This window comes from Panthera uncia, chromosome D4 (genome assembly GCF_023721935.1).
Source record: "Panthera uncia isolate 11264 chromosome D4, Puncia_PCG_1.0, whole genome shotgun sequence".
NCBI lineage: Eukaryota > Metazoa > Chordata > Mammalia > Carnivora > Felidae > Panthera > Panthera uncia.
Window position 1 is genome coordinate 69,872,143 of NC_064807.1, and position 14,763 is coordinate 69,886,905.

At 34.4% G+C, this 14,763-nt stretch overlaps 2 protein-coding genes across 7 annotated transcripts in view; one reads left to right on the plus strand and one right to left on the minus strand.

Annotated features, from left to right (window-relative positions):
* GNG10 (G protein subunit gamma 10) overlaps positions 1–14,763 on the plus strand; it is a 189,820-nt gene that overhangs the window by 23,026 nt on the left and 152,031 nt on the right. The gene's annotated exons all lie outside the window — the stretch shown is intronic.
* SHOC1 (shortage in chiasmata 1) overlaps positions 1–14,763 on the minus strand; it is an 86,098-nt gene that overhangs the window by 11,135 nt on the left and 60,200 nt on the right. For all 4 annotated transcript variants that reach the window (XM_049635914.1, XM_049635933.1, XM_049635905.1 and 1 more), the window contains 6 exons: positions 11,547–11,613; positions 9,894–10,072; positions 8,256–8,373; positions 6,822–6,933; positions 5,436–5,557; positions 1,231–1,324 (listed from right to left, as the gene is read on the minus strand). In XM_049635914.1, coding sequence (XP_049491871.1) covers positions 1,231–1,324; positions 5,436–5,557; positions 6,822–6,933; positions 8,256–8,373; positions 9,894–10,072; positions 11,547–11,613 — 692 coding nt within the window. The remainder of the gene's footprint in view (positions 1–1,230; positions 1,325–5,435; positions 5,558–6,821; positions 6,934–8,255; positions 8,374–9,893; positions 10,073–11,546; positions 11,614–14,763) is intronic.

Consider the following 14,763-nt stretch of genomic DNA (forward strand, 5'->3'; position numbering starts at 1 on the left):
GCACAAACCCTCAAACCATGAGATCATAACCTGAGCCGTGTAACTGGGCACATTTCTTAAAGGAGGCAGTGTTTGAGCCAGGCAAAAACAGACAGAACTATGAAGGCTGGTGGTTAGGGGGAAGGAAGAGACAGGCTGGGATGATATGTTAGTGCAATGGCTTAAAGGTGATAGTGTGGTCATTCATATTCAGGAAATGGTGAGTAGAATGATGCTAAAGGAAGGATTACTAGGGGCCAAATTGTGAAATTTGAAACCAGCTGAGTTTGATCTCTCTTTCAATAAAGTAGGAAGCTATGGAAGGTCTTGTGAGCAAGAAAATTCAATGTAACAACAACTATTTATCAAGAGCCTGCTACGTACTTGGCACTGTGCTGGGTGCCAGGAATATGAAAACAAGTAAACATGTTTCCTTTCCTTCAGGAGCTTACAGCCCAGGAAGTGAAATATTCACAGCTGTATTTCAGAAATATAAGTGATGTCAATATATATGATGCACTGGAGTAGGACTAGAAATAAGGACATTAGTCAGGAAGTTGCTTAAAACTCCAAAGGCCTGAATTTGGGAAATAGCAGGAGTAGGATAGAGAGACATGTTCTAAAGACTGATTACGTTACAACAGTAACCTACTACTGATTAGGTTACAATAGTAATGCCATAAACTAAGTTTGGGGAGAATGAGAAGTTTTGTTTTGGAAATGCTGAGTTTGAGGCACTTGTGGGATATTCATGTGAAGATTTCCAGTAGAATGCTAGAATACAGGTACAGATCTAAAGAAAAATCAGGAAATTTTTAAGGATTATACTCAGAAATGAAAGCTAAATTTGGGGGAATGTCTGAGTTTATTAAGGAAAGAGTATAAAGTGATAACTGAAGAGGACTGAGCCCTGAATTGGGGGAAGTGTCTAAATTTCAGAGTGGGACATTGAAAACAAAGAAAAGACATTGGTTAGAGATGATTACAGCAGATAAAAAGAGTGTATCTTTCATAAGCAAACATTTTCGATCAACAAATATTTTTTATTTATATCCTGTCAAATAGTAATTAAGAGATAAAATATGACTTTAAATTCATTAAAGGCTTTTAGAACAGAAGTTTAAGTGGAAAGAATATTTATTAATTTGAAAACTGTTAAAAGGCTTTTAAGAATTTTTTAGTTTACTAGCTGGGCACTTGAGTTTGAGTATAATTTTGGTTTATTAAAACAAACATGTAAGAAAAGAATACCTTTACATCCAGTTCTTCTGATTTTAGCACAAATGAAACCAAAGCTGCGTAAATCAGTGCTAGATGATGAAGTGCCTTTTCTGTAAGATGGTACCTAAAAAAGATTATATTACTATTCTTGTACTCATTTGATGTCTGATTCTACTTATTAGAAGTTCATTTCGTTTTGACATTTCATATTATTAGAATAATCTGGCTAAATAATGCTAGTGTGGTAGGCTCAGCATTCTTTTGAAAAGATGGCTCCACCTCCATTCTTTAACAATCCAGTTAAATCTAGGGGATGCTGAGAGTGTGTCTGAGGAGAGTTTAACTCATACCCTTACTGACTCAGGGATGACTAGCTGACTGACACAAACTAAAATATTCTATCTCCCTGGCCAAAGTACCAGGTTCAGATATGAACATGTGACCAGAGCCAGGCTCACTAGAATCCTCCCTGGCTCTTTTTCCTGAACTGTTAGAAAAAAAACGCTTTTTAAAAAGATCATTACCCTACATGGGTAATCATATTGCAGTATATAAATACATAAAGTCAGCATGTTGTAGACCTTAAACTTACACAATGTGGTATGTCAATTATATCTCAATTTTTTAAAAAACTACTTTTTTTCTTCTTCTATGGTTATTAAGCAGATCAGAGGTGAGTCTTAAGCTTTGGATAGATATTTCTACCACCTTTATCCACTTTAAATAGCCTAAGAAGCAAAAAGGAAATTTATTGGCTCATATTACTAAGAAGTCCAGGGAAGACACTGTCGGATCCAGGGTCTCAATATGATTGAGATAAGGGCTCTCTTAATTTCTTGGCTCTTCTTTCCCCAGCTAGTTTCTTTCTCAGGTGAGCTATTTCATAAGAGTGACCAATAAGAGTCACTCACTGTGCCTAAACAGTACAAACAATGTGGTTTCTGCTGAACACCTGCTTTCCTTCTTGGAGTCTAGAATTTTGGTATGTGCTAGGCAGACAGTGCCTACTCGACCAGTCCTTAGTAAAAGCCCTGGGCACTGAGTCTCTAGTGAGTCTCCCTGGCAGATGATATTTTATAAGTGTTGTCACAACTCTTTGCTGCGGAAATTAGGCACATTCTGTGTGACTCCACTAGGCTAGGATTCTTGGAAGCTTCCTTCTAGCTTCTTCTGGATTTTGCTCCATGCACTTTTTCCCTTTGCTGATTTTGCCTTGTAACGATTTACTATAATAAATCATAGCCATGAGTCCAAGTCTATGCCAAGTCCTGTGAATCTTCTTATCAAATCATCAAACCTGGGAGTAGTCCTCAGGAGTCCTAACACATTTTTCAAGCAGGAACTAATGATATGAACTACTAAGGTAACTCAAGCAATTTCATTTTGTATGTTGAATTTTCCTCATTTGGTCAGTTGATTAAGATACTTCTTAAATGTTTTTATAAATCTAAAAATATAGAGCTGAGATACCTAGAAGTCTGAAAATAATTACATTTTATAATAACATCTTATTGTGAATAAACAGCTCGTCACATCCTGAACATAAAACTATCTCAGGCTATTACATAATTAGTGGGGTTTGTTTCCCTGAAGATCTGAGTAAGAATAAGTGTGAATCTCCTCTTTTTTGCTTGTACTTCAATTGCACCTCTAGAACATAGGTGGAAAGCAATCTAAAAACAACTTAAAATTTTTTTCAAAACAGTTTTATCTCCATAATACTTCTAAGATCTTGATAAAGCTTTAATGCTTTATAAGCAAGTTCCAAGCTTAAAATGCTTCAGAGACTTTACTAATATTCAAAATGAAGATTTTAGATCTAAATTATTATTTTTCTTTTTCAATTCTGGTAGAAAGGAAAAGCAAGGTTAAATGACTTGCCAAAGGTTATTGTTAATAGAAAAAGGAATAAGAACCAAGGAGTTTGGACTCTTATATTCTAACTTAAACTTATTTCCACTTAATAATCATATACAAAGAGCTCAGAACAGTAGATAAACAAAAATGGAGTCAAGCAAAAAGTCAATAAAGAAAAAAGTCACACAGGCCATGTCAAATAAGGTAAGATGTCTCTACCTTCTATAATAACTAAATTAAATATTTTTTAAACTTCTACTGTGAGTGATGTGGTATGTGTTGCATGATAACTGTAGAGATTTAAAAAATGAATGAGACTAGTTTTCAATTTAGTAGGAAAGATGCATTCATTCAGTCAAGGAATATTTACTAAGCATCTATCATATGAAACAATATGAGGTGCCATAAAGCAAGTACTCTAAAATGATAATACAAAGCAAAATGTGATAAATATCAAAGATGAGGAAAAGACAAAGAGCTAAGGAGTTCAAAGGATGGAGAGGTCACAACTAAATATCTATTTGTACGTGTGAGTTGGAGGGGGGGTATTAAGGAAAGACTGAATAGAAAAAGTGGTATTTGGGGATAGGTTCTGAAAAATAGGCACAATTTCACCAGATGAAATAGTTAGAGGAAGTAGAGAGTATCGTAGAAAGAGAGAAATGTATTGGCAAAAGTAGAAGTAGGAAAACCAGGACCATATTTGCAAGCCAATGAGAAATCCTTCTAGCTGAAATGGAAAGCAGTGAAAACTAAGCTGAAAATATAAGTTGAGATTATACTCTGAAGAATTTGAATATTAGGGTGAATAGAATGTATGTATTCAGTAGATAATGGGAAAGTCAGTGAAGGCTTTTTATCGGAGTGAAACAGTAACAGCCTGGTTTTAGGAATATTAATTGGATGTCTGACAGATTATGGAGAGTAACACTGAGAGCCATCTGGAGGTGGGAAAGCAGTTGGTAGTCTATTGTAACAGTCCACGTAAAATAATAAGAATCTGAACTAAGATGTTGGTAACATAAATGGAGAGAGGGGATTGATAAAAAAAAAAAAAAGAGAGATAGTGGTTAAATCTATAGGATTTGTTTTCTAAACTTGGTGACTAAAAGAAAGGCAATGGTCATAAATAGCTAAAGGCAGAAAAGAGGAGATATTGTTTTGAAGAGGATAGAGAATATAATAAATTCACCTTGGAACATGTTAAGTTTGAGAGCCTAAAAAATATCAGGGTGGAAATATTTAACAGAAAGTTAGAGATACATGTCAACAATTTCAAAGAGAGACTGCAGCTGCAGATGTATATATCATAATTTATATGCAGAATGATGGTGACTGAATCCATGGGAGTGGGGAAGATTTCCAGTGGATCAAATAGAAGAAAGAAGAGAATTCAAATGTATCTGAAGACTGGGACAAGGAAGAAGAGGTACAGACAGAGAAAGAGTAGTTAGAGAGATGGAAGATCAAAACATTGACTCATCATAGGACTGAAGGGCTTCGAGTAAGAAGGTACTGACAACAGGCTTAAACGCTTTAGAGCAGTGGAAGATGAAAATATTTTTGGAGCTGATCATGAGAGAGCCATGAATGATGAGTTGCCCTGAGAGACAGAGATGAGTACAGATGTAGGAAGAAGACCCAGACTGCAGAGAAAAAAAGGAAGTAGAAGCAGTGGGTTCATAAAATGTAGAGATGAGAGAAAGGAGAGACATATAATGATAAATTAAGCCAGTGTCTCGGCATGGATTTTTTTGTAATTTTTAAGTTAAGCACATCAGTGACAGAAAGTATAGAAAGATGCTATTTAAAAAAATTTTTTTAAATTTATTTATTTATTTTGAGAGAGAGACAGAGAGAGCAAGCAGGGGAGGGGCAGAGAGAATTCCAAGCAGGTTCCACACTGTCTGCACAAAGCCCGATGTGGGGCTCAAACTCACAAACCACGGGTTCATGACCTGAGCTGAAACCAAGAGTCGGACATTTAACCAACCAAGCCATCCAGCTGCCCCAAAAGATGCTATTTTGTTGGTATATTTAATAAGATTTTAGAGACAGTGACTTAATGACATCTTTTAACATACAAGTTCAGAAATAAAAAGTAATAAAAAATGACACTTAAAGCTGCAATTCTTAGTGAAGTAGAGGAGGGGAGGGTGATTTGCACAGAATGTCTAGGGGAAATACATCATCTCCCAAATCCTAATTCCTATGGGCATCCCAAATTCCTATGGGCATGGCTCCTCCACCTGGAGGATCCCTGACTTAAAGCGAACTAGATGAGCAAGTGGAAAATTTGCATAACGATTTTTATTCAAAGAAGAGGACCAAATAACTTAAATATAAATGTAACTTTGGATAAAGAAATGTTTACTTACTCTGAGTTTAATGTTTTTTTGGTATATAAAATTATCCAACAATAGCTGTACTGGAATGATAATGCCATCAGTCTCATAATGATATTGTCCGATGCCTTCTCACAATTCAATTCTTTTAGGTCCTACCAGAAAATAAATAAAATAAAAAGGTTCACTAGGTTGAACAGTTGTTTTGAAGTTATTGTTACCCTATTTTAAGAATCCATGATATATAAATTATAACTTGAGAAGAAACATGAGTATGGGCTCCCATTTTATGGAGAAATTAAAATCACACTGGAAGTAGTAGGGGGAAAATTATGTAGTAGATGTCAAACAGTGAATGACAGCTTAAGCAAGGACAGCTCATGAATCTCCCAAAGTCCTAGATACGAAGAAAGCCGCCTACAGAGTGTCCCTATTCAGGCAAGGTCCTTTATAGATAGAGATCTGGCTACTCATAAGGGCGAAATAAAATACATTTAAAAGTCCATGGGATAATCTGCACTGATTGCTTATTACTTAAGGAAGGAAGCAGTCAATGGACTTCCAGGAATTGCTCTCTAATGGCCTATCAGTCCCTTTTTCCTTTAACACAATTAAATTCTATAGAGTGAATGATTCAGGAAATGTCTTACTCTGACAGTAAGTTATGTAACTGAATTAAAAGTTTTCCTAAACAGTATTTCCCCCAAATAATTGTTTTTTAAAAACTTCAAATATGTAAGACATGGTATCTCTCAAGAAACCCTCTAATAGAGCTTGGTGTTTCCATCATATAATTCCATATTGTTAACATTTGCTCATTAAATCAGACTTATGTTATCATAATCTTTGCCATTAATTTATAGTCCATACCATCAAACTTGGTTTCTGCTCCCCACTCCCACCCTACTGAATTAATTTCTTTGTACTCCAATCAAGCAAACATATCAAGGAGATTGTCAAGAATTTGTAAATCTTAAATTCCAAACTATAGGGATTTTTTAAAGAGAATCTTTTTTTTTTTTAATCAGCTTACTTATAGGTAACCCCCACTTACTTTAGAGGAAATCTCATATCACTAATCATGGATTAATATACTACCACCTGTTAAGAAGCATAGTAGCTAGGATTTGATTTTTCAGGTTTTCAACACTATAATTGTTCTATAAATATATTTTAAAATAGGTCAATATATAACATTAAAGATTCCATATTTGCTTTGTCCTCTTAAAGTATGTTAAAAATTATAAGGCATTGAAGAAGTTTGGTAATAGTAATTTTGTATAGTGACGATTTTAGTACTTGTGGTCCATTTGCAAAGTTTTGGAAGAAATCACTAATATTATAGTTAAGCTCTCTATAGTAGAGCTAATAATAAATTACACAGATATTTGGCTTGTATTTCTTACTGTCTAGTTTTACCTGCAAAACTATGGCGGTGTATTCATCAACTGTCACCACTACATAACACTCTGTACTTCCAAAGAGTTTCAGTGACTCACTGCAGCTTCTCTCCACTAGTGTGATATTATAGCTGTAAAATACCATATTTTTAGGTGACATCATGAAATGACTAAGAAAAATTCTTTTGTTTTATTATTTTTTTAATGTTTATTCAGTTTTGAGAGACAGAGAGACACGTGAGCAGGGGAGGGGCAGAGAGAGAGGGGAGACACAGAATCCGAAGCAGGCTCCAGGCTCTGGGCTCTGAGCTGTTAGCACAGAGCCCAACACAGGGTTCAAACCCACGAACCCTGAGATCATGACCTAAGCTGAAGTCGGCCGCCCAGCCGACTGAGCCACCCAGGCGTCCCAGAAAAATTCTTTAAGAAAGTCTGTATTGTCCTCTTGCATATTAAATTATTTTAACGACTGCACTTTTTCTTTCATATATCAATTTATTCTACTTTATAAATTTGAGGAATTAAATTATGATTTATTCAGTATGTATGAAAAATTCGTTAAGATGTGCATTGCCGTAGGTATTTTACTAAATATTACTGCACATAATACTATTATAAATGTATTGACCAATTTCTTCCAGCTTTTTAAATAATAATTCATGAAATCAAAACATTTTGTAATACACTAAAACATTCTGCATTTATCAGAATTTTCTTTTCTCTTTCCTTAAAACTGGCCTAGATTTTAACTACCTTTTGTAAGCTCATAGTTTTCTGTGAATGCCCCATAGCCTTAAGATTTAAAAACAAAAGCATGGAAAATAGATCTGTATTATTTATTTATTTATTTATTTTTAGATCTGTATTTTAATTAATGTCACAGCTCAATTATTCCTCCTTGATATATAGCCCAATGTCTAATATTTCTGTGACAACTTGTATGCTGTGATAAAGTGTTTTATATGATTTTAAAATGTTCAGTGCTGGTCTGACCTCAGAACTTAAAGTCTAAAAATTTGAGAATTTATTTAGAACTTCATAGTCCTATTTCCCAGGCAGTATTTAAGGCCCTCTAAATAAGAACACTCATTCTCCATATTATCAATGACCCAAAGATATGACCATATAATTCACAGAAAAAAAAAAGACACATACAGTGTTCGTACTTGCTGGTAACAAAAGAAATGAAATTAAAATATAAATTTAAACAATAATGAAACATTTTTTTCTCCACAAGATTGATGTATATTGCCAAAAAAAGATAACATTCAGTAATTGTGATGGTGTACTACAGGGAGAGAAGTGTAACTTGACATAAACTCTTTGGAAAACTATTCATATGATATAATTGCAGGCTTGAATCAGAGAAATAATAATACTGCATATATAGCATGATGGTTAGTCATTTAGAATATATATACCCTTGCTAAAAGTTATGAAATCAATAACTTACTTGGATTCTAGCAACTGAAGAATTTCTGGAGTATTAAGAAGTCCTTCAGATGCAAAAAACACATATGGAACCTGAATTTCCAAAACAAAACCCCCAAAACTATCCAGCAAGGTGCTTCCTAAATGAGAGAAAGCTTATAAATATTTGTTTCTCATCTTTCAGCTCTTTCTCTTTTTTACTAAACATGAGAATAACAAGTGTATGTTCAAGGAGCAGTATAAAAATAAAACATATTCACTGTAAAAAATCAGAAATCAGAATAAAGGTCTGAAGAATAAAATAAAAAGCATATGTTATCCTATTACCTAGAAATAAAACACAGTTAACAGAATTTACTAAAACTACTATATGATACAGATCAATAGGAAAATAATAAATACCTCAATAGATAAATGGACAAAGGTCATTAACAGGCAATTTACAAAAGAATGGCTATATAAGATCAATTCATGTATGAAAAGATATGGATAATCAAGACATTAATTATCTATAATTAATTAATTATAATATAACTATAAAATATTTTCTGCCTATAATTCTGTCAAAGACTTAGAATAATAATACCTACTTACTATAAAGATATTGGGAAAAGGATTCTCTTGCACTTTCTGCACAAATATGAATTGAGATAGCATTTCTGGAAGCATATTTGACAATATGTAAATGTGTATATACTTTTGACCCAGCAATTCATTTCACTTCTTAGAACAATATATAAAATTATATAATAAACTACTATAAATCTTGTAGTACAGTAGTGGAAAACTGAAGTGTTGTAAATGCTCCAAATAAGGAATGGTTGAATAAATTAAGTTCATCTTCAAGAGACTGAAAGAAGCCTCTACCTATAAACTAGGATGCTTTTATCTTTTCTTGGGCCCATGTTTCAATTATTTAATCAATTTAACATTTAATTCTGTTTATCAAAAATTCCAAAGTAACCATTATGGTGACTGTATTTTTAGAATTGAATTAGAATCTCTCAGAATTCAAACTTCCCACTCAGACTTGAGGTGGATAGAAAGTAATTTATGGCAAGTATTGAAAGGAATGCCCTGGGACTGAAAATGTACAGGCTTTTTTTACTTAATGGACGTGAGAATTCACAATCTGAGTCATGTGAAGCTTAATGGATGTGAGAATTCACAATCTGAGTCATGTGAAAGGTTGCTGAGAAAATACAGAGAAGCCAAATGATATACAAAGTGGTTTTAGAGTCTTCTCTAAGTGTCTGTGTGTAACTTTTTGTTGCATATTAAGTTTTCTGAATCAGTCAACATACTACAACAAAATTTCCCCTAAAATTCAATAAAAAATACGATATAAATGAGATACAAAATACGAAATGCGATATAAATACAAAAAAATGCAATATAATCATAATTAAATTGGGCTATTATAAATAAAACTTAGAAGGTAAAGAGATGAAGACAGATATCATCAGTAAAGCTTACTTTACAAATGAATATGAGGTAAGAGGGAAAGAACCTGCCCAACGTCACACCCAAGTGGTGAGGTTAGAGCTTGAACTCAAGTCCTCTAATGCCATAGCTCATTCTCTCTCCACAGATCAGAAACAGAAAACAGACAATTTCCATTCTACCTCAGCAACAAAAGGACTTTAGTTTATATCCTTACTCTTTAATACTGTGTCTGGAAGAATCACTTTAAAGGCCATGTGAGGAATATTCAATTTCTCGCAGTGTTTAGTCCAACAAGAGTTTTCTACAAAATTGTATTCCACCACAAATGAGAAGTTACTCCAGGGGAAATCTGCTCCAATGTATTGATTATGTGCAACTACACAGGAACTTGTACTGAAGACAAAGGAAAGCCAAGAAAATGGAATTATATTTGTGTCATTATTTACTTTGAAGGCTAAAAAGATGACTGTTTTTGGCTAGTTTATTCTTCTCTAGTCTGTGCCTGCTTATCTTGGAAAGGCACTGGTGTATTTTCTGTTGATTTGTTCTCCAGTTGTGCTAATCTCTCTTTATCTTTCCTTTTGATGGTCATACATTTTTTTTTTATTTTTTAAGGATTTTATTTTTAAGTAGTCTCTGCACCCAATGTAGGGCTCAAACCCATGATCCCAAGATCAAGAGTCACATGCTCTTCTGACTGAGCCAGCCAAGCACCCTGATGGTCATACATTTTTTAAAAAAAACAGGACTACTTCACATCCCCAAATGCAAAGGACTATTAACTGAGTCCTATCAATAACAGACAAATCACCATGAGAAATCAATCTCATTCTCTTATACATGTGAGGTTTTCATCTTTGAGGATCTATATAATAGAATATTATCTGACAACTTTGAAATGGTTTTTCTTTTTCTCAGTGAGCTTCACAGATGCTTTAGCAACAACAAAAGATGGATACTTAAATATCATAAGTTTATCTTTTCCATCTTCAGATTCCATATAATAGCACTTGCTACAATGAAAAATCTCTATTTTCTATATAGAGCAATCCAGATAGATAAAAGACGTAAGTGCTTTTATGAGCTTCTACTTGATTTACACCTCTTTTTATTTATTTTTTTATTTTTTATTTTTAAAAATTTTTTTTTTCAACGTTTTTTATTTATTTTTGGGACAGAGAGAGACAGAGCATGAATGGGGGAGGGGCAGAGGGAGACACAGAATCGGAAACAGGCTCCAGGCTCCGAGCCATCAGCCCAGAGCCTGACGCGGGGCTCGAACTCACAGACCGCGAGATCGTGACCTGGCTGAAGTCGGATGCTTAACCAACTGCGCCACCCAGGCGCCCCTACACCTCTTTTTATAATTTGGATCTCAGTATTGGAAATAAATAATTTCTACATAAAATAAGGCAAAATAAAAACATTTTTAGACATGTCAACACTGAATTTTATTATTAGCATGCTCTCACTGAACGAATTTCTAAAGGATATACTTCAGGAAGAAAGAGAACTCCAAAGAAAGGAAGGAGATATAAGAAACAATGCTGAGCAAAAAACCCCAAAACTGGTATAAACAAGGGTAAGTCTAAATGGGCACTTCCTGTACTAAAAATAACAATGATAATTCAGGGATATTGAAACAAGACTGAACTAAAATTCTGGACAACAATAATATATAATACATAAGGCAATGACCTGAGTTCAAGTGTTCTAATATAATACATTTTTCAGGAAGAGGAGAGAGATATTGATTAATTTCAGGTTTTACTAAGCCTTTTTAAAAAGTTAAATTCCGGGAGAAATTGTGAAGAAATCTGTGAAACTGGTATGCTTATTTCCCATAGATGAATAAATACATTTTTACCCATTTAAAACACCTTCAGATTCCAGAAAATCATTTCTTTTGTTTTGTAAGACAGTCAGTGTTAAACCTGTTAGAAAAGAAGAATAATACAAAAAAGGTTTTTTTCAGTGTTCTGTTTATATATAAGTTTTAGGTGTTCATATATTTCACTACCATAACAATGAATTAAAGATCTATAAACAAGGAAACTGCTTAAAATACAATTTTCTGGATTATTTTTCTGTCTGTGGTATCAAAGTTTGACGCATGGGCAATATGTCCGGTATGTGTGTATGTTATAAGCATGGAAAGTCTGAATTTATGATGTAAAATAATAGAGTGGATTAAAACCTTAATTTTAAAGTAACCAAATAAGATACTCATCAATTCTGTACATTTAATTTTATTTGTTAAAAATCATGGTTGATTTCACCTTTTTTTTTTTCTACTCAAAAATTTAAGTACATAATGAAACAGCAAGAGACTACATTTTGATGTCATTTTTTCCTTTTTTTAAAATTACCACCTTAACTTTTTGGGTTTGTTGTTGTTGTTGTTGTTGTTGTTTTGTTTGTTTGTTTAGAGAAAGAGAGGGCACAAGCAGGGGAGAGGAGCAGATGGGGAGAGAGAAAGAGAGAGAGAGAGAATCTTAAGCAGGCTCCACACTCACTGCGGAGCCCAACTCAGGGCTTGATCTCATGACCCTGGGAGCATGACCTGAGCTGAAATCAAGAGTCAGACGCTCAACCTACTGAGTCACCCAGGTGCCCCCATTTTTTCCTTTTTATTGGTTGTGTAAGAAACAGAAGATCTATTGGATGCCACCTGCTCATTAGATTCACTTCTGCTTCTCAACTATAACTTAAATTTCTATGTTACTAATTTCTTAACAAAATAAAATTAATTTCAAAAATTCTGTACCCACACATACAGTTTATTTTTGGTAGACATAACTGGTTTAGGAATAGCTAGTTCCAGTTAAAATAAAGCTTACACTCTATTGGTATACATTCATCAGTTGTAAAGTTCACAAAGGCATGATGTAATAATAACAAAGTAATGCTTACTTACTCATGTTTACTTGGCTTAATATGACAATAGTTTTGGTAGAAATAAGAAGAGGATGGGTACTATTTGTCTTCTGTATATAAATTTATAAGGTATTATTATTATTTAAAAATTTTTATTTTTAGTAACCTCTACACTCAATGTGGGTCTTGAACTCACAACCTTGAGATCAAGAGTCACATGCTCTACCGGCTGAGCCAGCCAGGCACCCCAAGATCATATTATTTAAAAATCTAATCTCCAGGGGCACCTGGGTGGCTCAGTCGATTAAGCATCCAACTCTTGATTTCAGCTCAGGTCATGATCTCCCGGTTTGTGAGATCAAGCCCTGCATCAGGCTCTGCACTGACAGCATGGAGCCTGCTTGGAATTCTCTCTCTGCCCTTACCCCACTCCAGCTTTCTCTCTCAAAATAAATAAATAAACATTTAAAAATAAAATAAAATAAAATCTAATCTCCTTACCTGATTTGTCTTAGCTATGATCCCAAAGCAGATTACTTACTAAGTGAACTGCTAGGATCTTCCAAAAACATAGATGATGAAACCTCATTTCTATTTTCTAACACTAGACAGAAAAAAAAAGGTCTTACTCCTAGACAGAGAGGACAGCTGCTAGTTAGAAGGAGTAAAAACATTTTTTCAGCTTAGAGAGTTAATATTTTTGTGTTAGTAGACCTTGTTGAAAGAAATTGGAAGAGTAGTGATGATATAATCCCAAAAGCCAAAGAAATAGGAATGTTCAGCATGAAGCCTAGATAAGAAGTGACATATACACTAATAATTTGTCCATGTGTCTTAGGTGTATTAAAGGGAAAGTTGCCCCATTAAGTAGGTTTAAGTATTCTTCTCTGTGCGGCAGAAATATCAGAAATATTTCCTCAGCTTCTTCACAAAAATATTCCTTTAGTTACCCAGATCCCTTGGTTTTATAATGCTAACATTGCTCATCACTTTCCTAACTTAAAAAAATGTTTTTAATTAGCCTGATTCCAGACAGTTGTAGCAGGTTCAGCTTCACAATTGTTAACTAATGCTTTACCAATTTCATACTGGAAATATCTTGTGAATTTAGTAGATAAGACCTCATCTGCCCAGGACTGGAAAACTGAACAAATAATAAGATCCAAGTTTGCAAATTTGGACTCTAGACACATGATAATGTCATCAAGAAGTAGCACTTATAGAGGTGCCTGGGAATCTTGGTCAGTTAAGCATCGGACTCTTGGTTTTGGTTCAGGTCATGATCTCACAGTTTGTGAGTTTGAGCCCTGAATCAGGCGCTATGCTGTCAGTGAGGAGCCTGCTTGGGATTCACTCTCTCTCCCTCTTTCTCTGACTCTCCCCCACTCGCTGTCTCTCAAAATAAATAACTTAAAAAAAAAAAAGAAATAGCACCTAATACAGTTCTGCTTGAAAGAATCTTCCATTCTCATATTACTATAATTTAATAGTTTATTTTGCTAACTGCACTGATAAGCAGACATTTGTAATATGTGTATATAGTTCAGTTTAATCTTTTTCACTAGTCTCAGTCTACTAGGTATATAGAGAGGCATTCATTAGCTCATCCAGTTATTAATTTTTATTAAGTTCCTTCTATATTCCAGGCATTTTTGTGGGTGCTGGGAATACAAATTAGGGCATAGTGCTTATCCTCCAGAAGCTGACATACTAGTGAGGAAAACAGACAAGAGAATCAGTTGGTACAGTCCAGGATGGTACGTAGCGCCTTAGAAGTATGCACATAATACCCTGAAATCACAAAGGAAAGCATTTAAATCAAGGCTTCCTGAACAAATGTTTTAACTGATTTTTAAAGGATGTGTAGGAGTTAGCTGTTAAAGAAGGGAGAAGAGCACCATTATAGCAGAACAGGAGGCATAAGGGCATGGAGATAGGAAACAGCATGATAAAGTTTGGTAGGGTTACAGCAAAGAAATATATTGGGAGATGGTCAAAGATGCAATTTATAGAGGGAAAATAAATAGTAAAAAAAGGATGACATAGGTTGAGTGTGGTATTTTATTTTATTTTTGAGACCAAAGGGCTTGGGGTGCCTGGGTGGCTCAATCAGTTAAGTGTCTGACTCTTGGTTTTGGCTCAGGCCATGATCTCACAGTTTCATGAGTTCAAACCCTGAGTTGGGCTCTGTACTGACAGTATGGACC